Source organism: Dipodomys merriami, unplaced genomic scaffold (assembly GCF_024711535.1).
Source record: "Dipodomys merriami isolate MVZ:Mamm:240054 unplaced genomic scaffold, mDipMer1.0.p SCAF_1, whole genome shotgun sequence".
Lineage (NCBI taxonomy): Eukaryota > Metazoa > Chordata > Mammalia > Rodentia > Heteromyidae > Dipodomys > Dipodomys merriami.
The window spans coordinates 75,169,246-75,195,538 of record NW_027202270.1 but is presented as its reverse complement, the minus strand read 5'-3'; the positions used below and the strand labels follow the sequence as shown (position 1 = coordinate 75,195,538).

Here is a 26,293-nt window from a genome sequence, read left to right as displayed (position 1 = left end):
CGCTTATGATATTCCTGTATAAACTTCTGGGATGCCTCCTCTCTCTCCCTATCACGCTCATAGAGAGTCCGTTGTAAGTTGTCAAACTTCTCATTTATCATGTTTGCCACCAGTGTTTGTAGAGCTATTTGGGAACTCTCCTCTGGATTGTTCATTATCTGATCTGACCCCTGATTATCAAGATTGGGAATTGAGATACCCGAATTTGCCATTTTTCTTGTGTTTTTCCGACTTACTCTGCCCATTTGAGATGAAGATAGTACCAGTTTTGTGCTAGAACACTATCTTAAGGCAACCATCAACCAAAGTTTGCATTTGTACAGTCAATAGTCTACAGATACAATCTAGTTCAACAGATACATCTATTCAGCATCAAAAAACTATATTTTAAAGGACTTCGAACCGCAGAAAAGAATTTGGAAAACCAGAAATTATTAGGATTATGGAGAGATGTGGGTGAAAAATAGGAATAGATTGGTGTGGGGAGGCACAGGGAGAGTTAACTATGTCCTAATCACAATGCAGGAAATGGGTTGGGTAGGATGCAAGTAGCGAGAGAGAGAAAAAGAAGAGGGGGATAGGGGAATGAAAAGAGACCAGAAAAAAAAATAGAAACGTAAAAATTAATGTTATTGTAGAGATTAAAAGACCATCTATTTAGAGAGGAATGTGAATATGTTATGAGAAAGGGAGGGACATAGAGGAGATGTGAAAAACTTTAAGGATGGGAAAGGGAGAAGAAAAGATCAGAAGTTCAGTAGAGCTAGACAAAAAACAAAAAGATAATTATGAAAGAAAGAAAAAGAGAAAGAAAATAAGAAAAGAAAGGAAAACACTCATTTACATATTCCTAAAATAAAAATTATAAGAGGAGAAAAAAAAAGTTACTGAAAATCAATTATTTTTTCAGAAGAGGCAAAAATTAAAGATTAATAAAAGTTTTAAAAGAGAAAAAAAATTATATATATAAGGTAACAAAAAACAAAAAACAAACAAAAAAAAAGAAAAGAAGAAGAAAAAAAAAGAAAAAAAAAGTCCTTTGATTTTTTTTTGGGGGGGGGTGAGGGGTGGGAAGAATCCTGTATCTCCCTTTTGTCTGTAACCAGCCTTTTGTTGGAGTCTCTGGTCAGCCTGAGGTCCTGTGGCTTGATTGGTTTCTTAAGTCGGTTTGTTGGAAGAGGCAGAATAATGCTCTGCTTTACCCACGATTTTGAGATCCCCCTCCCAGGTTAGTTTTCTAGGAGGGTGATCTGCTTTGAGAATCACAAAAGAGGGGGATGCAGTGGTGAGGCTAGGTTCTGGGTAGAGTTGAGGCCTTTCAACAATCAGTAGCTTTTTCCTGGGGCTGTTTTGTGCAAAAAAAAAAAATCTCCCAGAGCCCAGCCTGGAGCCGTTCTCAGGGATTCTGTTTTTCAATTGATTGTTGAGGCTGCTAGAGGGAGGGGCAGCCTCTGGCTCTGCTTACCCAGTGAGGGAAGCCACTCCAATGGCTGGCGCCTGAGCTGGTTGACTTTTCCCTGGATGGAGCCGAGTCTGGCAGGTCACTTTGCCGTTAAGTTCTTGTGACCTGCTAAATGACTCGTTTTATTCCAAGGCCTGGGTTGGAGCTGGCAGTTCCTCCAAGCTTTGTCGGTATCCAAGATGGAGATCACTGGTGCTGGGGGGGGAGGGGTGGCCTTCCCTCCTCTGCTCCCTGAGAAGGAGTGAGGACATTGGGCTTCTACTCATCCCGAGTCTTGGATCCTGGGACGTCTCTGGTCTGCAAGCTGCAGGATGAAGATGTCCGCTCTTTGTTGGTTCTTGCTGGTGTTGAGTAGAATCCGCTCGCCCGCTGTGTCTGGCTCCTTCATCCCGGACTCTCTGTGTGAGCGCTCAGGTATGGCCCCCAGCTGAGGTCTCCGCAGCTTGCGACCCTGTCGCCTCCGTCGCCGCGGCGGCTGCTGGCGAGCACTCAGGTGTTTCTTTTTGCCTTGGCTTCCCTCTCTTGTCTAACTCTCTTTCCTGTGATGGCACACTTGGTGTGATTCTCTGGCTTAGGACTGTTCACTGGAACTCTAAAACTGCTTTCTATGCGAGAGCTTGTTCAGATTACAGCTTCTCCTCCGCCATCTTCCTGGAACTCTCCGCTTGTCAAGGTTTTCTTTCAGTACTATGCTAACATTTTTGTATATAGATTTTGAAGAGAAAGCCAAGGTAATTTTTATTTCTACTTCTTTATAGGTAATGTGGATTTTTTTCTCCTTCTGACTTCTTTCAAGATTATCTGTTTGCTTTTCATTTTCTGAATTTTAAGTAGCATATTCCTAGATAGAGATTCTTAGTATTTACCATTCATGATTTTTCCTGAACTTTCTACATCTCTGATGTGAAATCTGTGATTGATTCTGAAAAATTGTCAGACATTATTTGTTGACTCATTGCTTTGATTTAAAAAAAGTTTTATCCTGATACTCTTCTATGTGTTATGTTACTTCATTTTGAAATTATGCCACCTTTCTATTATTTTGTTTTGGTTTTAGATGTTTTTAATTGATGTTTATTCAAGCTCACTGATTTTTTTTTCCTGGACTTTACTCAAAAATAGTTTTTCATTTCTATTACTGTGTGTTTGATTTTTTAATGTTTCTTTTTATTTATTCTGAGAATTTTTATTTTTCTGCTCACAATATTAATCTGTTCTTGTATGTTATCCCATTTTCTTTGGAGGCTTAGCAGTACGACTCATAGTTGTTTTTCATTAGTAGTTTGTTATTGACATGATTGCTATGAGACTCTGTTGAAAAGTTTGCTCTTGCTTTTTAAATGTGTATATCTTTTCTTTTTTTCAGTCTTTTCAAATCTAGTGTAGTGTTTTGATGAAAGTTGTACTTCTTATACAAGTAAAAGGAACTGAGATTAACTGGCTTTTAAAGTCATGTAGTATTGTTACATGCTTTTAAGTGACTCTATGTCTGCTATATCTATACCTGTTAGATACTAAAATTCCTCTGGTTTCTTTTGTTTTCTTAGTTTGCTTTTTATTTTTTATTGTCACTGGATTATCTCAAACATTAATTTCTTTTTTTCCATTCCATTTCTCACTTAAAATAATTTCATTTTATTTTTTATTGTGAAAATACTGTACAGAGGGGTTACAATTACATGGGCAAGATATTGAGTACATTTCTTATCTAGCATTGTAGCCTCCTCCTTTGTTTCCCCTTTCCATCCAATCCTCCTCCCCCCATCCCCCACCAAAGTTGTAAGGTTCGTTTTGGACATAACGATTTGTACATCTCATTGTCGCAATGGGTCCACCTGTATCCCTATTTAAACAATTTGATTTTTCCCTTCCCCTCTACAAATTATAAGTAAGCTTTGAATACTTCAGTTGCAAACACCTGGTATTAAGTATGACCTGCTTTGATGTGCCAAGTTTTGGGGAAAGAAAATGTTCTATAATCTTATTACTGAGCTTTTCTGCACTTACCACAAGTACTTGTAGTTGCCCTTCCTTCTACCCCAATTTTTATCACATAAGGCTTCCATTTCCCATGTCAGTTAAAGTCCGCTAAAACCTTGATTGACTAGGCAATGTTCAAATAGTTTTGCTTGATAGCGAGTCTTCAAAAACTTTTTGAAATATTTGTAAAATATTTTTAAATGATTCAGTTTTCTAATGTTCTCTAATATTTAGAAGCATGAAAAGAATTTTCTCTGCTCCTCATTGTAGAAACCTGGTAGGACTCTGTTTGAGGTAAAATTTATGAATATCTAGGCTTCTCATTTAGAGCTGAGTCCCCTTAGAGTTTATAACTGTCAGGCTTGTGGATGCATGCCAACCCTGCACTTACTTGTCATTCACAGTTTTCCATATGCTGGCACTAGCTCCAGTGGTGGTTTTTATTCCTGTCCTTTCCTTCAAGAAGTTGTGATCCTTTCCATCTGATGTCTCTCATTCTGGTTTGAGGGACAGAGAACTGTCCTTTGACTTCATTTCTCTGATATATCTAAGACAGGTTGACTTTTAGTTCTTAGGCTTTTTCTTATTGTGAGCACCAGAGTAACTTGATCCAAGTTCCACTTCCTGTGCACAGTGGACACCAGGATTCTCCTGGATCTCTTTTAAGTTTTAGCCAACAGCCTGAATAGATCTGGACAGCTTTCTTCACATTGTGCCATGAAATTTCATTCCATAAACATTCATTTCATGTAGTTGTCAGGATTATGAAATACTTTCTATACTGTCATGAAATGATGAGGCTGTTAGGAAAATGTAGTGGTAAATGAAGGTATATTTATTTCTCTCTCTCTTCAAGTGCTAAAACTGCCAGTGTTACTCTTCACAGCTATGAACTTGTGTTTGATAATATTGTCTCATTTCTGTCCAAATTGGTGAACTTTGTTGGTGTTTTGGTGTTACTACCAGGCAGAGTTTTCAAAAGGCTCAAATCCATCCATGAGGAAACACACATTTTCATTTTGTGGCTGTAGTGCATATCCTGAATGCTAGATAGAATCTTGTTTCTCATAGCGGTCATACTTTGTCCTAAGGTACAGATAACTTACTAATTCTTATATGGAACTTCAGGTCTGTTGTCTTTGAGAGGTCTCTGAGATACTGGGGACAAGGTGCATTCATTTTCTTTGCTGTATTTTTGGCATATCATGTGAATTAGGAATAGACTGCCTTTATTTTTTTTTTGCAGTGTTGTTTTCTTTTTAATCATTCAACCTTAATTTTCTTTTCTTTTTTTTAAATAAGTTTTTTTATTTTGAGAATACTATACAGAGGAAGGGTTACAGTTACATGAGCAAGGTGATATGTACATTTTTTGTCAAGCATTGTTGCCTCCTCCACAACTATTTTCCCCCCACCACGCCTAAATTGTAAAGTTCATTTTTTGACATAGCGTCTTGTACATCTCATTGTTGCGATGGGTCCAGATGTATCCCTATTTAAACAATTTGTTTTTTCCCTTCCCCTCTACAAATTATACCAACATCAAATACAGTGAAAACAGGGGTTATATAATAGGGGAGGAGCATATAAAGCAATAAAAAAATCACATGGTACCTTATAAATATGTTAGAAGCAAGAGTAAGCAAGAAAAAAAAACACTTGTGTCCTTATCTTGGGGTTCATTTCACCTAACATCATCTTTTCTGATCTTTTCTGCTTGTCTCAGACATATACTAGTTATTGCAAATAAGGGAAACCATGGGACCTATGTTTCTTTGGGCCTGGCTTACTTCACTTAATATAATTTTTTCCATGTCTTTCCATTTCCTAACAAATGGGGCAATGTCAAGAAAATGTGATATATATATATATATATATATATATATATTCCATTATATATATATATATATATATATATATATATATATGGAATTCTATGCCTCCATCAGAGAGACTGCCTTTATTTCTGTAATAGACCTCCTGCTTGCCTCTTGCTGAAAGTTACTATCTCAGTCTAAAGACAGGGAATCTTAATTAATGCTCTGTACTCACTAACTCATTGACAAATGTGACTTCCACCTATCACCTCAAGCAGTTTTCCTTTCATCTTTATATGGCATTGAGGCAGGCAGCTATATTGTTCTCTCTGCTACTCTTCTCCCTCATCATTGACTTGCCTCTAAGGTTTAAAGATACTTAGTTTTTAATTGTCTTTTTGCACCTTCTGTCTTTCCTCTTTTATTTTGATATGACTTTCAAGTTTTATTGTCATATTTTAAAACAGCTGTCAAAAGCCTCCTCATTCATTATTCTTTGCAGATATCAATGATGTCATGATTGACTTTTTGCAACACCTTAACTTGTGAAATGAAATTGTCAATCCAGTTTTGTCTGTAACTCACCTTGTCACCCTCCTTTCAGAGTAGGAGTGCATCTGAGTTAAGTACTCTGAGCTCAGTCAAGACAGACAGTTTATATGAGAACAATGATTTATTGTTTAAGTGAATTAAGACTTAGATGAATGGATTTTACTTTTATTTTGATATAGATGAACATTTGGTTGGGCAATCTTTTAAAAACATGATCATTTCATACATGATAAACATACTTAAAATCAATACAATTTTGTTGAATAAATATGCTGTGACATCCCTTAAAGAGTGTATAAGGAGAAGAAATTTGAAGACTATAAAAAGAAACGTCATCTTTATGGCTCAGATCTTATTATTTTGTTTTTTATCCTTACTACTAAACAAGGTACACATTTTCTATTCCTATCCTTCCCCAAACATAAACAAATACAAGCCCCAAGGAATAAAAATCCCTTTGCATATTTTGTTGTTTGAAAATAGTTGAGTTCCTGTTTTTTAAAAATGAGAATAAAAAATGAGAATAGCATTGGAAAACTTTTCCTTTCTTTTTCTTTTCCTCTTCCTGTTTTCATTTATAGATCTCATTTCTTTTCCTTGACAAATATTTTTAAAATATTGAACAATAACATGTTTTAAGTCATAATTTTATATACCTATGCTGAGAAGAATGTCACTCCTTCATTTCATATTCTCTACTTCCTGTAAATATTGTCCCTTTGTTTGTGTGTGTGTCTGTGTGAAGGTTTGTGCGCATGTGAGTGCTGATGTGTGTATTTAATCCTATTCAACGAATCTATATCCATTCCTTTTTCCTCACAAAGCATTTGGATTTAGAAATGGATATTAAATTTTGTTAAAAGTTTTCCAGCATAAGGCTGGGAAGGTGGCTCAGTGGTAGAGCACTTGCCTTGCATGCCTGAGGCCCTGGGTTCGATTCCTCAGCACCACATAAGCAAAAAGAAAAAAGCCGGAAGTGGTGCTGTGGCTCAGCTGGTAGAGCGCTAGCCTTGAGCTGAAGAGCTGGGGGACAGTGCCCAGGCCCAGAGTTCAGGCCCCACGACCGGACCCAAAACAAAAACAAAAACAAAAAACATTTTCCAGCATATTTGGAAAGATAGTGTTGATTATTTACCTGAGAGTTGCATTAATAAAAGTTGTAATATTGAACTGCACTTTTTTCACAATATATCCCCAACTTACTGATCACCTTATCAGGCTGAGATCCAGTTCTCGATTTGTCTCAGGAAAAGCATGTGAACTTGATTTTTCTTTTATTCTTCATGTTCTAAACAAATTTATATGCTACTATCTCATCATGAAGTTTTTGATAGTATTTCTTTAACAAAACCATGTGGACTTGATTGTTTTTTGTGAGGTATTTGAAAATCTTAAGGTCGAGTTAGTTTTAATCTGCTTGTTATGGGATTAGTTTTGTTGTTAGGTTATATTCTTTAAAACAAAGATTTTCAAATTTATTTGCATAGAAATATAGTCTTTCGACATAACGACTTGTACATCTCATTGTTGCGATGAGTCCACCTGTATCCCTATTTAAATGATTTGTTTTTCCCCTTCCCCTCCACAAATTATACCGACATCAAATACAGTGAAAGCAGGGGTTATACTGTCGGGGAGGGACATAAAAAATAACAAAGAAATAATCTTATAAATGTGTTAGAAACAATCGCATGAAAGAAAACAAAACATTTGAATATATATCTTAGGGTTCATTTCCCTAACATCAACTTATCTGGCCTTTTCTACTTAATTCAGACATATACTAGATAATGCAAATAAGGGAAACCATGGGACCTATGTTTCTTTGGGCCTGGCTTACTTCACTAACGAACTTTACAACTTTGGTGGGGGGGGGGTGGAGGATGGGATGGGAAGGGGAAATAAAGGAGGAGGCTACAATGCTTGATAGGAAATGTACTCATTATCTTCCCCATGTAATTGTAAGCCCTCTGTGAATTATTTTCATAATAAAAGTAAATAAAAATAAAATAAAAAAAGAGAAATATAGTCTTTATCAAAAGTTTTAATTCTCATCACTTACTTTCATGTATGTGCTTCCTGATATTTAGCAGTAATATGGCTTATTAGTAGGTGCACTGTTTTATGATATATATGTCTCACTAATTTCCAGATTTTTCCTTCTCATTTAGTTTCTCATGCATCTTCAGTGCTTTACTTTTGTTCTTTCTCTAATTTTTAGAATAAGGGATTTAATTCATTTATCTTCACTTGTACTGATATACACATTTAAGGGTATTAATCCCCCCTTTCACTGCTCTAAATAAATCCCCTTGATGTTGATAGGTAGGTTTTTTTTAATTGTATTATTTTCCGAAGATCTGTACTTTCCCTTTGTATTTCTTTTTCATCCAATGTATATTTGATGGAAGACATTTATCTTTTCAGTTAGGAGACTTTTTTTTTAGCTGCTTCATTTTATTGCTAAGAAGAAAGTGTTATTTATAGTATTTTGACTTCATTGTACTAACTATTCTCTTTGTAGGTTAGTATTACATACATTTATTTAATTATTTAGTGTGGGTACCAAAACTTCAATTTAGGACTTGGTGTGCTTGTGAAAGGTTTTTCCTCTCACAGCTGGCACTCTACCACTTGAGCCATGCCTCCAGTCCAGATCTATTGATTCTAACTGGAGAAGGATTCTAATAGTCTTTCTGCTAAAGCTAGCATTGAAATACAATCTTTAGTTCTCTGCCTCCTATAGGATTAGAGGCATGAGCCACTAACACCAGGCTTGATGTACATTTATTGATACTGCTATTTACTTGTTAATTTGGTCTGTACATTTTCTTCTATAATCATGTTATTTACTATTTATCAATATTTAACTTAATGTTTTAAATTTTTTTCTTCATATTCTTTTTTTTCCCCCCTGTGCTAGTTCTGGGACTTGAACTCCATGTCGAAGAGCGGTTCCTGAGTTGTTTCTCTCTTCTCTCTCTCTCTCCCTCCCTCCCTCCCTCCTTCCTTCCCTCCCTCTCTTCCTCTCTCCCTTCCTTCCTTCTTCTCTCTTTTTCTTCTTCTCTCTTTCTCTTTCTCTCTCTCTCTCTCTTTCCCTCTTTCTTTCTTGGTGTCAGTAATGGGGCTCCTAGGCACTCTTCCCAGGCACCCTTCCTGCCCTGCAGGATGCTCAGATCTCAGTGTCTTGAGTAGCTAGGATTAAAGGCATGAGCTATAACACCTGGCCCCTAAGCTTTTTTTTGCTCAAGGCTAGTGCTCTACCACTTGAGTTACAACTCTACTTTCAGCTTTTTGGTGGTTAATTAGAAAGAAGACTCCCATGGACTATCTGTGCTAGCTTTGAAATATAGATCCTCAGTCACAGCCTCTTGATTATAGTTTGAGCCACCAGCATTCACCTCTTTTTCCTCTTCCTTAGTAGGACTGGTAGGGTAAGTTCAGAGGTGGCTATTGTTCTCCAAACCCAGAAGTCAAGGTTTAGCATTTCCTTTTTGGTGTAATTTGAGGATAATATAAATTTAAACAAGAAAAGACTTATTTGTTTTATCTAAGCAAAAAACATAATGCAGTCTTAAGAGGCAGAGTAATTTAATTTTAGTCTTGGCTATTATATAATTTTGATATGTGCTTATACTAAAACTATGTGTTAGAAGGGAAAGGACTGATTTTTTTTGTCTTTGAAATAAAAGTAGTTGCCAAGACCTTTAGATGTTTTCTATTACTGTTTTCATGTCTAGCCATTTACAAACTCACCCACAAATATGTACCTACATATCATTCTTAGAGCTCTGTCTAAGAAATTTGCAGAAGATAAAATCTATTTGTTCTCAGGCTTGCACTGCATTTTAAGTCTCTGTTGAATAATATTTCCTAGTGACAGGAAATGATTATAATACTAAACACATTCCATTTTGATATAGCATCACACTCAAGGATATTCCTTCTCTGGAATTTAATTTCTCAGTTATGTTTGTGCTTCTGTCTGTATCTATAGAATAATCTCTCTATTCCATAGAAGCAATGGAGCAACATATATAAAACATAACTTTATGGTGCTATTTTAGCTGTACTGTATGTATGAACTTTCATATTTGTTGAAAAGCTCAAAATGGTATAAATCAAGGTAAGGAATTAAGAACAACTTTAGAGTACAGTTTTATTTTATTGAGAATTAGGAAGTAAAAGAGTATGCCTCCCAAGTAAAGACCACATTAGTTATAAATACTAGCCTTATGTAAATACCATTTTTGTCAAATAAGACATGTATGTTACCTTTGCTAAAAAAGGAGGGTGTAGAAAAAAGGAAGGTCAAATACTTAGCCAGATAAAATTTATCAGTACTTTTCAAGTCTTTCTTGATAAATTAAAATCACTTGTAACAATTTAAAAATCATCCTCTAGAGAATATTTATGAAACTGCTTATTAACAATGTCTTTGTTTGTTTAGTCTTACCTTGCACGGTAGCTTCACATTATAATCTGATTTCTTAAATAGGGATTCATATAAATCTTGGCATATCATTGCTTTCCTTCTTCAAATTATTATTACTGACATTTTTTAAAGATGTTACTAATAGCTGCAGTAGTAGTGAGAAATGCTACTACTTTTTGGGTCAAAATCATTAAAAATAACATACCTTATACATGATGTCCAATTAATACATTCTTGTTTAAGCCTACTTCAGATCTGGTTCATTTCTCTACTCACAATTTATTGACTGGTGTTATTTTCATAATGTGATCAGACAAACATTCATGGAGCTAGAACCTGGAAGCCGTAGAAATGACTGCTCATTTGCTGCTCCCATATGGAGAACTGTATTTTTGCTAAGATCCATATAACCATGCATTTGAATGGCCCACCGCTTAATTAAGTTTCTACAGTATTTTCTTAGTTTCAACTTCATTTCTATAAAAATTTCCTTGTAACTATGAAGTTACTTTTGAAGCATGAAGTTTTATAAGCCAATATTTTATAATTTAGAACAAAATTAAATAAATGGGAATACTTTCACAGTTAGAGACTTTATTCATACATTGTTAATTATTCTAATCAGTTCTTTTTCCATGTATGGGGTAGATTTAGCTCTAGGTAAAATCTTGATTTATAGATTAGATCATTATGTAATTTTAGCAAAGCTTTGTGTCACATAACTTACTAGATTTCCATTCAAAGATGGAAGAATGAACACAAATTTCTTTTCTTCTGTATTTTGAACCCCACTTAAATAGAGTAGAAAAATAAAAGAGACAAATACTGTCCAGGAAACAAATGTAATTAGAAAGCATATGATATCTGAAAATAAAGTTCAACAAATTTTGAGAGCCCGATAAATGAGTGATAATTCATTTATTAGAATGGAAAAAGTAAAAGGTCCTTAAATTGAAAACTATATTAAGTAATTTAATTTACATAATATTATTACATTAAACTCACATCTATGTGTTAATTAGGGTTTTTTTTGCCTCTTTCATGGCACATGGAAAGGTATTTCTGTCTTTTTTGCAGTTACTGTAGTGGCTGTTTAAATAATAGCTAGTGGAGATCTACTTCTAGGTTAGTAATGAATAATTCTGGTCTTGTATTATCTTTCTTCCCTCTTTAAAGGTGAACTTGGAAGCTACATATTCTCAGTGGTGAATCCTTATCATGGACTCAGCTGGGACTTAAGCTACAAAGTGACCTCTAGGAGAGATGATTCACATGAAAAAAAATACAATAAAGGAAATAAACAAAAGAAAGACATTTAATATGATAAAACATTGAACTGTCAGCATGTATTTGTAAATGAACTACAACCTTTTCTCTTCTGAGGAATATAACATTCTTAGAAGGATTAGGAACAATAAGCCTCATGTACTCAGGTTAAATGTGTTTAATAGTACTAAAATTACTTAGTGCATTTATGTGAAAATAGAACTAGGAGATTTGGGGCATGGACAGGATAGGGATAAATGGGAAAGAAGGATGAAAAGGGTAACATTGATCAAATTGTGTACTTACATACTGACATACTGAACTGAAACCCCAAGAAGAGAGTGTAAGTATGTAACACCAATTGTGATCAAGGTGTTAAATGAAAATACCCACAAAGTTTATAAGAGTACTTTATTTCTCCAGTTGACTTCCATGAAACTAACATCCACCGGAAATAAGAAATAGCACATGTCTCTGTCTTGGGAAGAAGGCAAGCTGAAGAGTAGAGACTGTTAACATTTTGGGGCTCTGTTAAAATAGCCTGGTTCTTACATAATTGGCAAATAGTAATGACTACCATTTAATAAACACTTTGTGTGAAGAAAGAGCTTCCAATTTGGGTGTCATAACTCACCCTAATACCTAAAAACAAAAGTTGTCAGAAATTTGAGCTCACTGGTATGAAACAGGGAAACCAAAATAAACAGAAATCAGGATTTCTGAATAATTGACAGAGTAAGGAATAAAAAATTAACTGTGAGGAAGATAATTAGGTGGCACATTTCTATAATTCCTGCTTGGGAGGCTGAGGCAGGAGAGTAGAGAGAAATGTTTGAGGAAAGAAAAATAGAAGTAGGATTGTAGTGGATGCTAGGATTTTCACCTGAATTTGAATTTATTTGTTTGTTGATGTAAGGCTATAAATTTTCTTTTTAAAATTTTTATCTTTATCATTAGGTAGCTGTACAAAGGAGCTGCCATTCAACATATACCAATAAATCTTGATCATCAGTGTTACCTCTTTAGTCATATGCAATTTCCTGAAAATCAGAATCAAATATTAGTCATTTCTAGAAAGGTATAGGGACATTTGTTTAATTTAATCTACTTTTCTGTGTACTTGAAATATTACTATCCTAAAGTTGTGGTAAGCTGAGGTGATAATGAATTATGGGTATTTCGCTATTGGTTTATGGGAGTTTCTCTCCTTAAATGTTAAGTGGAAAGATTTCTTTACATTTTCAGAAATGAGAAACCAGAGTGATTTTTTTAGGTTTCAAAGATTCCCTGTACAGTTGAATACTTGTGAAGTAATTTACTGATGACAGCATGTTCTATAAATGTCAAGGAGGTATAATTATCACAGCATCTCCAGTTTGAAAGACAAATCAACACTACATGTCTGTTTCATTAAAAAGACACACCACCTTCTATGGCTCTATCTATTCTTTCTGTGTGGGCAGTTATCTCCACTCTAGGCTGCAGATAGAAGGTGATTGCACTTACTCTAAAGGTTACCACACTGGAGGGGATAGGGGTGGCAGAGCACACTTCATGAGTGACTTTTTTCTTTTGGAGATAATGAAACTTCATACCTGGAGACTAAGGTCACACTAGTGTATTGTGATGAAAAATTCAGGGTCCCTTTATTCCTGATTCCCCATACAGAGTTTCTTCCAGATCAATGGAATCTCAATGAGTACAATTAGTCTGGGACACAATATTATGACTATTATTTTAATCAGAGAAATTGGCTAGTGAAAATAATGATGTTAAAAACAAATGGATACACAATCCATGGGTCATATGCACTTTTTTCCACAAGGAAAAAATGAAAAAAAGAAAGAAAATAAAATTAGATGTCCATTAAAAAATGCAGAGGCCTTGTTTAATATCTGTAGCTTCACATAACTGCTGGTACCATTGGAGACTTGCTTTCTGTTTGACTGGGAAAACCAGTGTGGAAGTATGAGCAAAAGAGTAAAGGCAGATAAGTACTGTGGCTTGAACTCTAGACTTAGCTCTCCAACTTGCATTGTTTTACGCAAGGACAGCACTCTATCACTTGAGCCACAGCTCCACTTCTGGCTTTTGATGGCTTTATTGGAGATTACAGTTTCACAAACTTTCCTGCTTTTTTTTCCTTTTGGGGTCTGGCTTTCAACCACAGCCATTAGATCTCAGCCTTTAGAATAGCTAGAATTACAGGAGTGAGCCACCAGCATCAGCTAGAACTTCTTTTATAAAGAATAGAAGAAAGTCTAACTTGAACATTGAAAGTTATTTTCTGAAAACATACAGAAAATGAAAATCTTGATTAGATTTCTGAATTCTTTTGCTCAGGCAGTCATAAAAACGATACACACTGGATGGATAAACAGCAGACATATAGTTTGTCACATCCTGGAAATTAGAAATCCTCATGGTATTAACAGTGTTGCTCTCCCCACCTCCCCACCCTGAAGATAGAAATCAGGGAAAGGAAGGTAACACAGTTACAATAATCTCAGGCCCTCGGCCGTTCTTGTAATTATCTTTGAACCTCCTTTGTTGCAGTTTCTGAAGAGATTCTGGGTGCCATGCCTTTTAATGCTGTAGGTATTACTGCTTTTGGGTGTCAGATATTGATGTCCTCAGTCCTTGACAGCAGTGGTGAGTGTTCCAGCTCTCTGGAACCCTTCCTTCCAGCAATGGGGAGGGGCGGTGTGTTCTCTTCCATGTGGTTCTTTATGGCCTTCCAGCTTTCTTTAGCTTCAGCTTTGTGCCAGAGCGGTGGCTGTCTGTTCTTGCTCCTTGTTCCATTATTGCTTTTTACTGCTACTTCTGTTCCACCATCCCAGCTGCTACTGCACCCACTGCTTCTTTCTCAGGGTTTTAGCTGCCTCCAATGCCAGTGTTGGCTCTGCTGCTGCTTCTGCACTTGCTTGGCTCTGCCCTCACTGCTGCTACTGTGGCTGCTGCTGCTGACACCGCTGGGGACAACAGCTGCCTTGGCTGCTGGGGCCAGCTCTGATGTCTACTGCTACTACCACAGCCATATCTTCTGCTGCCTCACCTTTGCATTACCAGCTCAACCCCTCTACTAATGGGAAAATGAGAACTAAGCAAGAAAAAAAGAAAATTCACCAACACCAGGGGGCAGCAACAGGAGAACGTCTCTGAGCTGTTTGTTTATATACCCAGAAAAGGGGTGCTACAAAGGTCTTTGCACCAATCGTAGTGTTCTTCTTATATAAATAGAAGACTGTGTTGCCCACCCATCATGACTAAGAGGTTCAAATCACCAGTTATGGTGGTCCTTTTTACAAAGTGCTATGCTTTCATTAGCCACAGATCTGTTGTGTCACCTGGGAAAGTGTTTCCCCTGAGGCCTGGTGGAAATTGCTAAGGCTTTTCTAGAGTTTTCCAAGTTCTTTGATGGTGAAAAGTCCAGTGCAGACTGTTTGCTTCAGGAGCTGGAGTTGTGGCTACTGCCGCAAGCTGTGGTGGTCCTGTAGTTTTCACAGTGTCAGTGAGTGCTCAAGGCAGCTTGTGCTGAGGGCAATCTTTGGCTCAAAATGGACTGGGCCCTAGGGAAAGATCTAAGAACAGTTCAGGGAGAAAAATTGCTCCCACACTTAACATCACAGTTTATTTAAAGGGAAAATAAACATGAGAAAGGAGACTTGAAACAAAGACTTATTAACATGAAGATGCTTTAGCAGTGTTTAACAGTGTTTAACAGTGCCCTAACAATGCTTAACTCAGGCCCCAGGGAAACTTGGATCCTGCTAATCTGTCTCCCAAGAGAGAATCTTCTATTGGTATTTAAAATTACAGCTGTGCCAGTCCTTTCTCAGCAGTACCAGCCCTCCCAGGTGGTTTCTTTCTGTCTCGCTAGGATTTCTTGCCCTCTTTATAAATGCTGTTATGGTGACATCATGATTAGCTCATCCTTTTATTTATCTGCTTTCCAAATTAGACCCTTAACTTTACTTGACTTTTCTCAAAATTTACAGATTAAAAAAATTGGTAGGCAGATTCATTGTGTGGAAACATTATCAATATGAAATTTTTAGAATAGCTCAGCATTTGTAAGAATGGATGGATTACTTGAATGCTTTCATTTAGGTTTGTTTGATGCTAGATAAATTACATAGCCCCCAGAAGTCTAAGTTTTCTTATCTGAGAAGTGGAGATAATAAAATACAAAGTTACAAGATCGTTGAGAGAAAGGCTCTGTGGAGTGCAGTATAGTGGGGAGCTAGTCAATAAATGGTATAAGCAGGCTGCAGTATAAGTGAATCAGCATAGAATGATAGCTATTATCTCTGATAATGCTTTGGACAGGGGCATGATGGTTAATCATTGTTTTGAGTGCATATTATTTTATTTTTTTGTTGTAATAGGGTCTTGTTAGGTTGCCCAAGTGGCTTTCATTTCCTGATCTCCAGTGATCTTTTGGCCTCAGTCTCTGAAGCAGTTGGTTTTATAGGTGTGGACTTCAGCACCCATTGAGTGCACATTGTTAAGATATTACATTTACAAATATTCTTTTTTTAAAAAAAAACTTAGGCATTGATTTTATCTGCTTTCTTTTTAAATTTTTGTTATCTTCATGTAGTTGCCATTAAACAAAACAGTTTAATCTTGATACATACTTCACTTTAAAACTTAAATATGAACTAAAATATTTTCCTTTCACAATAGGAACTTCATGTTTGTTGCATCTATTTAATCATGGCTCCCGGGTCTCTGCTATTTTCTCTACAGCCTTTGTATGCAAGACTCCTTCCCACTGACTGTGCAGCCCTGCATCATGCCTAAGGACTGTGAAACCTCTGACTGGTCCTCCTGGAGTCCCTGCTCTAAGACATGTCGATCAGGGACTCTCTCACCTGGAGTTAGGAGCAGAAGCCGGAATATAAAGCGCATTGCTATTGGGGGTGGACAAGAGTGCCCAGAACTTCTTGAGAAAGAGGCTTGCATTGTTGAAGAACTTCTGCAGCCATGTCCCAGGTATTGTGCATTCTTTGATATGAACATTTTCATCTCTAACTTCATGTGAAGTGGTGATTGAAATGTCAACAATAAAAAAGTAATCATGACTCATGTTTGCTGAATCTTGATGAGTACAAGAGGTCCATTTGTAGCAGTATAGGATGGTAGGTTGAAGGCATGGGCATTGAGGCAGATTTCTGTTTCTGTGGCTTTCTAATGCTGTGTCTTTCCTCATGTTATTTACTTCTAGTGGCATAGTTTGTTTACTCATCTACCCGCAGCACTTACTGCATCTAGTTAGTTCTTGGCATGTGGTAAATGCTCAGTAATTATTGGTTATCATTACCTGACATAGCAAAATTAATTCTTATAACAACTCCCAGAGCCATGCAGAATGCCCTTATTTTGCAAATGAGGCCATTACGGGTCAGAGAGATGAAATAATTCCTGAGGTTGCAGAGTTAACAGGAGCAGCACACTTATGTCTTCAAATCACACTGCTATTCTGTGGGCACCGTTTCTATTCCAGAATCCCTAGAGGACCAGAGAATATTTGAAAATGGGTTACCATCTATTAATAGCTATATTTAGCATTTTGCCTGGCTGTGTTTCACCTGGTAAAGGCCTGTAGCATATTTTCTTCAGGTCCTTGGCTCATGTTGAGCCTATGTTACTCAGAGGCTTCTTAAGAATGGGTTTATGGTAATTCCTGCTGGACAGCTGCCCTTTGCTATATCTGTTGAGACTGTGTCTATTTATGATAGATGTTTTTCTATAGAGTTCTTTGTGGCCTTTAACATTTGAGAAAAATAACAAGACAAAATTGTTTCTTGTACGAGTTCCCCACTTAGTGATGAGTGAAGGTCAGCTGCATTCACACTCAACAGGTGTTTTAGATGAGCGGAACCTGGCCATTCCTTAACCTGGAAATAATAGACCTTTTGATGCATAAGTTAAAAAACCAGTTTTTGTGGTGAGATTGTTAGTTCTCCATCCCTTACCTCCCAACTGGAAGCAGTGCTGATTGAATACATACTATATACACCGATGGTTTATTTCTTTTTATTAGTATGACCACCTAGATTCTTATCATTCTTTACTTCACAATCAGAGAAAGACACAGTCCCACTGATTCTTTCTTATGTGTCCACTATATGTTTGCAAAGGATTGAGTTTGAATCAAAACAGGGGCTTAGAGATGACATAACTTTGTCATCTCTGTGTCTTTGAAGATTCATATACCTGGATTAAAATTCTGTCTCCACCATTTAACAGCTGTGTGACCTTGAACAAGATACACAAGTTTCCTATGACATTTTTTCTTTTTAGAAAATAGATAATTTTGTTTTGTGACAATAATAATGTAGAGGCTTGAATAGCTCAAGACAAGGCATGGAGGATGCCACATCCTGTGCTTAGCATAACGAAGTGCTACAAAAGTGATCATTGCTGCTATTGACAGGTGTACTTGCTTCCTCTGTAAAGAAAACCCTTCCTTTTCTTGAAACATATACCATAGTAATTTCACAGGGTAGAATTTTGTTTATTCTGGGTAATTTAGAATTTTCCCCCCTATAGAAGTATTTTCTCAATGGTAGAATTTTCTCAATGGTAGTAGGAAGGCAGGAATAGAAAATCTGAGTTTATAATTATAAGTTACAATGTGCCAACAATTTTCATAGTTATAAATTAAATATAAACCCTACTTATAATATAGTTCGTCATCCAAGTGGAACAGTTTTGAGAGTGGAAAGGGTCTAAATTGACATTCTATTCTATTTAAATGTGCCACTGAGTTTGGCATTTATTTAAATCAAAGGAGGAAATAAAAATGCTTGTAAATGATAAATCTGTCAGAAATACAAGTTTTGAAGAATTTTCTGAGATACTGGGTTTCTGAGATACTAGGGAAAATGATGCACTAACTAATGATTCCACATGGTTGTGGGGAGAAGAATGAATAAATAAAAGCAACAAAATTAACATTCTTACTTGTCTGAAATCTGGGCTGTGGCCTCTACCATAAGAAAGATGGACTATTTAGCATAAGGGTTGCTTGTTTCTACTTTGACAGTGGTGATTAAAATTCATCCTTAACAAAGGAAATGGAAGTAAATCTATTATGTAACAAAATGCCTATATCTCCTTTCCTAGAATTAATGTGTAATTCATATATATTGACCAATTTTATTCACCCTGTTTCTCCCCAGGAGGAAAGTGTAAGTTCCTGTGATTTTTTCATAACACTTTTATTAAACTACCTTACAACATATTTGCTATTACTCTATCTCATTGCTATTGGAGATGTGTCTACTCATTTCATAAATACACACTGAGCTGTCACTTTGTGCCAAGCACAGTGTCAAGTGTGTATTTGAGAGGCAGAAGAGACATTATACGCACGTGTCCCTCCTTTATTGGGCCTTGAACTTCAATGTAGATGATCAAGGCAAAATAATAATAATAAAAGAACTATATACTTGAGTTACAGAAAAAATAAAATACAAGAGCGAGGTATAGGCAGAAATTTCTGGAATGGTGTGATAAGGCTCAGCATTAGTTATAGAATTGAATAGGCTTGCTAAAGAGGCCTCATTTGAACAAAGGGTTATTATCGAAAGACTGAATAGCCACTCATGTAATTAGAGGAAAATATTCCAAGGAAGGGATATAGCAAAGAAATTCTTTGGAAGTTGCCTTGGAGCAAATAACTTAATGTAAAAAAAGACAGAGTATTGTGCTGACTTGGAAATGGAGAAATATGGAGAATTGGCACTGGGTAGCCTTGAATTTGTTTCAGAGGAACAAAGTTGTGTATGCATATGTTTGTGTTTCTATTATTATCAGGCCTCATGCTCTCACTTGGCTTTTCTTTGCTAAGGGCTACTGCTCTACCACTTGAATCTTGTCTTCATTTCTGCCTCTTTGAAAATGGTTAAATGGTATAAGAGTCTCACAGATTTGTGGATCAGGCTGGCTCCAACCATGATTTTTTTTTTCCCTTAGCTTTTCCATCAACTTTATTCTCAGAGCCATCATGTGTGAGTTAACAACTCCTCACATTGCCAACTGTTGTAGGAATCACATTCCCTCTTACATGTACATCTCATACACAAAAATGGACTCTTGGTTGACCATGATCTTCAGGTTTCAGCTTCCTGGTAGCTAAGATTATAAGAAGAGCCACTGGTGCCCAGTAGAGATGTAGTTATGGACCAGACTCCATGAACTCCAAGAAACCTTATTCTTCAGATTTATAATCTATTGTCATTTCATGTTCCCCTTACTTGCAGTGTACCCACATTGCATCGTAGGGGAGTTCATGTTGGAGAAGAAGGAGAAATGCTCATGTCCCTTGCCACCTTCACTCTGTGTGGTTATCTGTTGTTATTGTATAAGCTACCTTGGCATGGTTCTATCTTGTGTTCTGATTATAGTCTGAGGTGTTAGATATTACATCTCAACCAAAGGGAAAGTGAAATGCATTCCAATGCTCCTAAGTAGCTTTCTTTCATTTAGATGGAATAAAGCAAAAGGATGAGGGACAGCAATACCTTAAATGGTGAATGTCCAGGGACTAAGACACACCTTGATTCTGGAATAGATATGAATCAAGACTAACCTCACTCTGGTTTAAATCCCCGCAACTAACATAAACACGAATTGAAAAATAGATCAACTGTGAGCATCTGTTTTATAAGTGACACCTCAGATGACCAGCCAGCAATTTCTACCACCCCATGGGTAAAACAACAGCTTTTTTTAAAATAGCTGTTCTCCTTCTTAAAGAGTTAAAGTTTGAAGTTGAATAGCAGACAGCACTGTTAAATGGTGATGAGTACCAGTGCAGATTAAGTCTCTTTAAAAAGCTTCAGGAAGAAGCTTCACAGATGATGCTATTAGACTATGTGACATTACTAAATAGGAAAGCTAATTTGTTAAATATCCTTCCAATGCCTTAGCCTGTCACTGAATAGATAGACGTGTGTGTGTGTGTGTGTGTGTGTGTGTGTGTGTGTGTGTGTGTGTGTGTGTGTGTGAATTTATCCTTATGATAGCTAGGCTAGAAATCCTATACAAAAAATGCGTATCTGTGCAAACCCATGCTGAGAGCTGTATCTGAGCCCCCTGCATCCCACTTTGATTTGCTTATTAAACAAGCCCCTGAGAAAAGCCTGGTTGTCTACAACATCTTTGTGAGGCACTGAACTCAATTTTAGACTTTCTTGATAGAATTCTTATTTTTTTTAAGAAAAGTCTGATGATTCACTGGTGGACGTTTATAGGAGACTATTAAACCAAGGAGAGTGGAAGGGAAAAGATGCAGTAACAATTTAGCCTAGTTGTTTGTTTCTTTTATCCATTGAAACATAGTTGCATGCTTTTCAGGGAATTATTTTTTGACACCTGCTTTACCTTATCCTTGAGTTAATCACTGCTTAAGTCAGAAAACTGAAAGCTTTCACTTAATATTCACTTGATTTATTCATCATAAGAATTCTGTATAGTGTGATCTCCAACATTTGAAAAAAATTTTAATAGATGGCAATATTTCTACCCATCACCTCACACATCTTAATATGAATATCTGTTTTACTTTTTTCCTTACATAATCTGAAGTGAGCAACAACTAACAAAGCTTCTGAGTCATAGTACACTCATAGTAACATTGCGGGAATGAAGGAATGAATGAGAGAATGCTCAGGTTAGGCCAGTTCCAGAGCAATATTATGCAAAGTATTTATACCTTCTTTACACTCCCATTGATCTCTCTCCCACTCTACTTTTCCCTCTCTTATTCCTCCTCCTTCTTTCACCCCCTTTTCTTTCCTCTCCTTTTCCCCTTTTTTGTTCTTCTTTCTCTCTCTCCTCTTCCTCTCTCACCTTTTTAAGCCAATAGTAGAGCCTGAACTCAGGGCCTTGTGTTGTGTTCTCCTTTAACTTCTTTGCTCAAAGCTGATGCTTCAACACTTGAGCCACACCTTCACTTTTGTCATTTTACTGGTTAATTGAAGATAAAGTCTCTGGGATTTGTCTACCCAGGCTGGCTCTGAATTTCAATTTTCTGATATCAGATACCTTGTGTAGCCAGGAGTATAACACAAGCCACAGGTACCCAGCTTCCCACTGATTTCTATCAGTGCACCTAACACCATCTATGCAATAGGAGCTCAATAAAGAGGTATAGAATAAATTAATGGGTTCTTAAAAGAAACATTTGTTATTGTTTAAGCAGTGTTTCTGCAGCAATGGAGAAGTCATAAACTAAAACCTCCAGCAGAATTCATTTTCAAAAAGAAACAACACTTAAAGAGTGGAAATTATTTCAATAGGTGACAGACACCTTTTTATTGAATCTATCTATTACTAGTGTATGTTTTTTTCATGAGTCCCCATTGTGCCACTTAAAGCCCTCCTTTGTGGAAGATTTGTTCCCCAGTTTGTCTAAGAAAGTTAACGTACTGTTAAGTGCAGAGCAGAGTGATAGAAGTCTATTAATAATACATGTGTGGAGTTTGCTAGCCCAACCATCTGCCAAAGAGCAAAGAGCTTTGCACTTCAGAGTAGCTTTCCATAATCAATAACCCCACTCTATCCAATAAAAAATTACTAGACCGTAAAATGTATAAAGCTTGATCAGTTCCCTTTATGTTGGTTGTCTGTTCAGCAAAAAAAAATGACAAGTTAATTCTTTTCTAAATGCATTTACAACTTTAAAAGGACAACAGCCATTATCATAAATTAGTCGTGCTGCACTACACTGATTTTTAATATACGCACACAATTCATTTGAATACCTTGCAGTAGAGTTTTAGCTCCAGGAGCATTTGTAAAATCTATATGTGCTCAGTCAAAACATGACAATTAACTAATATAATTATTCTTTCAATCTATCCTCATTAAATCACTTCAGATTCTATTCTATGTTGCTATGCTTTAAATCTAAACCTTCAGAAGAACAAGGAAGGAAACCCATTCTTTGTAAGCAATTCTAAGCTTTCTGAGGGTGACAAAGCTCACATGCTGTAAAACTGTCATGGTCCTAGGATCTTTTTGTGGTTGTAATCACTTTATGTTACCGTAGGTGACAATATGTCATCACTATTTGTTCCTACTTCTCTAGGCTTTGCCAACTGAGGATGGATGTACTCATTGCTTAATAGACTTCCTTTCTAATAATGCTCCCTATCTCAGTGTAAGAAATGTCTCTTGATTAGAGTATCTCTCAGAAGCTAAACTGGATGAGCTATTTAATTCCAAAGCTTCACCTAAACTTCCTTCCCTTCCCTCCCCAGACTGGCTCTGTTGCTCAGGGTGACCATGAATTTCTCTTTGTAGGCAATGCTGGCTTTTAAACTGTTAACCCTTCTGCTTCAGCCCTGCATGTGCTTGCATTACAGGTGTGTGCCCCACAGCCAGCTTTCCAGCTTTCTTTTAGAAGACAGCATGTATATCCTTAGTGCAAAAATTCTTTTCTTTGAATTATTTCACAATAGATGGTTTTGAACTCAAGGTCTTGAGCATTCAAGGTAGGTGCTTTGCCACTTGAAGCATGTTGCTAAGATTTTATATTTCAGGTTTATTTTTTGAATAGTGTATGGCTTCACAGGGTTTCATATTTCAACATGGGACTAGCCTTAATCCACAGTGGAATGATGGGCATGCACCACCCCACCAGTTTAGAGATTGAGTCTCAATAAATATTTTGCCTGGTTGATCTCAAACCATCTTCCTCCTGAACTCTGCTGCATGTATCTCATGAGAACTGTAGCATATTAAGTCTTAGATCTTTTCTACCTCATTCATAGAAAAACAGAACTGTAGCATATTCAGCCCTATCTCTTTTCTACATCATTTCACCAACATTTGTTGGGCACTACTGAGTAGACTTAAATCATAGAGAGGTTATTAAGAAATTGAGCAATAAACTTCAAGAATAGGGAGAAAAACTCAAAGATAAATTCAAGAAGGTAGATGGGGGAAACACTAAATCACATAGCTCAATACATGATTGAGAAGTCTCAGTGTTTTGGAATTTTTATTAGCTAAATTTTCAGAAATACTGAATTATTTTTACTGAAATTGTACTATTGAAAGGTGGGGCAAAGGAAAAACATGGAACCATTCAGCACTCTTTTTTCTCCCCATATCATGTTTAGTAGATTAGAAGGTCATCTCCACCTTCAAACTATATCCAGGATACAATCACTTCTCACTAGATTCAAAATGGCTTCTGCAGTTGAAGCCATCATCAGCTCTCTCAGCCTAGCAAAAGCCTCCAAATGTGTCTCACACCTTCCATATTACCTTTCTCAGTCCCCACTTACAAGCCACTTAAATCATATCACTATGTTGCCACTATTCCAAAAAGATTCCATGACCTTCTCTCATGTTTGGAATAATATAGTTCTTACTCTAGCCTACAATACTACCCCTCATTTCCTCCCTCTGCCATTCTACTCCGTAACCTACTTCACCATACTGGTATTTGTTCTGTTCCTAGAGAAGGCCAAAAACTCTTCCACCTTGGCTTTTGAACAAGTTCTATTCTACCTAGAGTGTTTCCAGTCCATCAGTCTTGTGCTTAGTGCCTCATGTTATTTAGGACTCTGAGGACTTTCCTTGGTGCGGTGCTGAAATATCTCTTTGTCAATGTCTCTCTTCTATGTGTTCTCTGGTACCATGCTGGGTATTGATGCAGGTCTGTCTGTCCATCCCACTGGAAGGTAATTTTCTCAGGGTCATGGTCTTTGGCATCTTCAGTGCTGTGCTGCGCTATTGTTTACTTGGTACAGGGAAGGGTGAAAGAATAAATAAGTGAATTAGTGAATGTGTTCTTATTTCTCTTTCTAGTAGAAAACACTTGTTTCTTCTTTCTGATTTCAGTTTCTCATACATAACTTTATCTTAACTGAAATGTCCTTGCAAGTTTTGTCTTTGACATAGATTCTGTATTTGAGTTATTAGTTTTCTCATTCTTCAAGGTTTGGAGCTTCAGAAGTGCTTACAGAATGCTCATTTATAAAAGCAGGGACATAGATTTTCTCATGTGAGTGTGTTACAAGATTACCTAATGCTGAAACAATGTGGGAAACAATGTGGGGTATTTGTTTTCAGGTATTTATTTAAGTATTTATTTAAAAGAATTGTCCCTACTAGTGGGAATTCTACTAACAGAGATTCCTTTATTTTGCTTGTATTTCATTATCTTTCAACACTGCTATTATCTCTTTAAAAATGCTAAAGTTTGACTCACTGTGCTGTAATTATAACATTATTGGAGATAAGATATTCTGACTATTTCCATGTGAAATTGAAGAACCATTATGTTGTCCATGTATCATTTGTCACTAACAATATCATTGTGACCAAAGAAGTAGGTGTGTGTGAGTATATATGTGTGTGTATGTGTGTGTGTGTGTGTGTGTGTGTGTGTGTGTATGTCTAGAACATAACTTCTTTCAACCAATCCAACATTGGTTTGTCCCTTTAATAATGAAACAGGTACCTGTTTTTACTGAACTTGTATTCAATTTCACCTGGTTGAACTTCATGAATTTTCTACTCAAAGTTTTATTTAGAGTTAGATAGCCCTGATTTAACTCCTTATCTTCTGCTTACTTAACATGACCCTGGGAGAGTTACTCACTCTCTACACCAATCCCTCTCATCAAATGGGGAAAATACTTTAATATATATTTTTATTGTAAAGATACTGTACAGAGGGATTATAGTTACGTGAGTAGGGTAATGAGTAACTTTTCTATTGAGCATTGTTACCCTTTCGTTCGTTTTTCCCTAACATCCCTTCCCTCCACCCCCATAACTTATCCCTCTCCCCTCCCAAGTTGTAAAGTTCATTTCAACATAGTGTCTTGTACATCTCATTGTTAAAATGGGCCAACCTGTATCTTTGTTTCAACATATCGTTGTTTTCCTTCCCTTCCTCACATTAGAAAAATGTGTAAACAAGATGCAGCATATCAGAATCAAATATACTGAAAACAGGGGTTATACCATGGAGGAAGAACATATAAAAGAGACCAAAAAATCACAGGTTACATTATAAGTACATTAAAAACAACAGCAAGAAAGATAAAACCTCTTGTTTCCATATCTTGGGGTTCATTTAATCTTATATGGTCATATGTACATAACTTTTGACCTTTTCTGCTTGCCTAGATGTATACTTGTTATTGCAAATAAGGGAAACAATGGGACTTATGTTTCTTTTGGTCTGGCTTACTTCACTTAATATGATTTTTTCCAAGTCTTTCCATTTCCTAACAAATGGGGCACTGTCATTTTTTCTGACCAAGACATAGAATTCATTATATATATAGATATATCTCTATCTATCTATCTATCTGTCTATCTATCTATCTATCTATATCACATTTTCTTGATCCATTCATCTACTGAGGGGCATCTGGTTAGCTATGGTGAATAATGCTGCATTAAACATAGTTGTGCTGGTAGCTTTAGTGTGGTCTTGTTTGTGATCATTTGGGTAAATGCCCAAAAGTGGGATTGCTGGGTCCTAGGGGAGCTCTATGTGGAGTCTTCTGAGGAACCTCCATAATACTTTTCAAAGTGGTTGAACAAGTTTACACTAGCACCACCAATGCAGTAGGGTTTCCTTTTAGCCACATCCCCTCCAGCATCTGTTGTTATTAGATTTCTTGATTTTAGCCATTCTAACTAGGGTAAGGGGAAAATAATTTTTTAAATTATGGGAGTTGTTGGGAGAATATAATGTAGTACTACACCTAAATTCATTAATAAAGTGCTTGGCACAGA

At 36.5% G+C, this 26,293-nt stretch overlaps 1 protein-coding gene across 1 annotated transcript in view; it reads left to right on the top strand.

Annotated features, from left to right (window-relative positions):
* Thsd7b (thrombospondin type 1 domain containing 7B) overlaps nucleotides 1-26,293 on the top strand; it is a 798,478-nt gene that overhangs the window by 195,998 nt on the left and 576,187 nt on the right. The window contains exon 3 of the mRNA XM_070038225.1: nucleotides 16,265-16,510. Within this exon, the coding sequence (XP_069894326.1) occupies nucleotides 16,265-16,510 (246 nt within the window). The remainder of the gene's footprint in view (nucleotides 1-16,264; nucleotides 16,511-26,293) is intronic.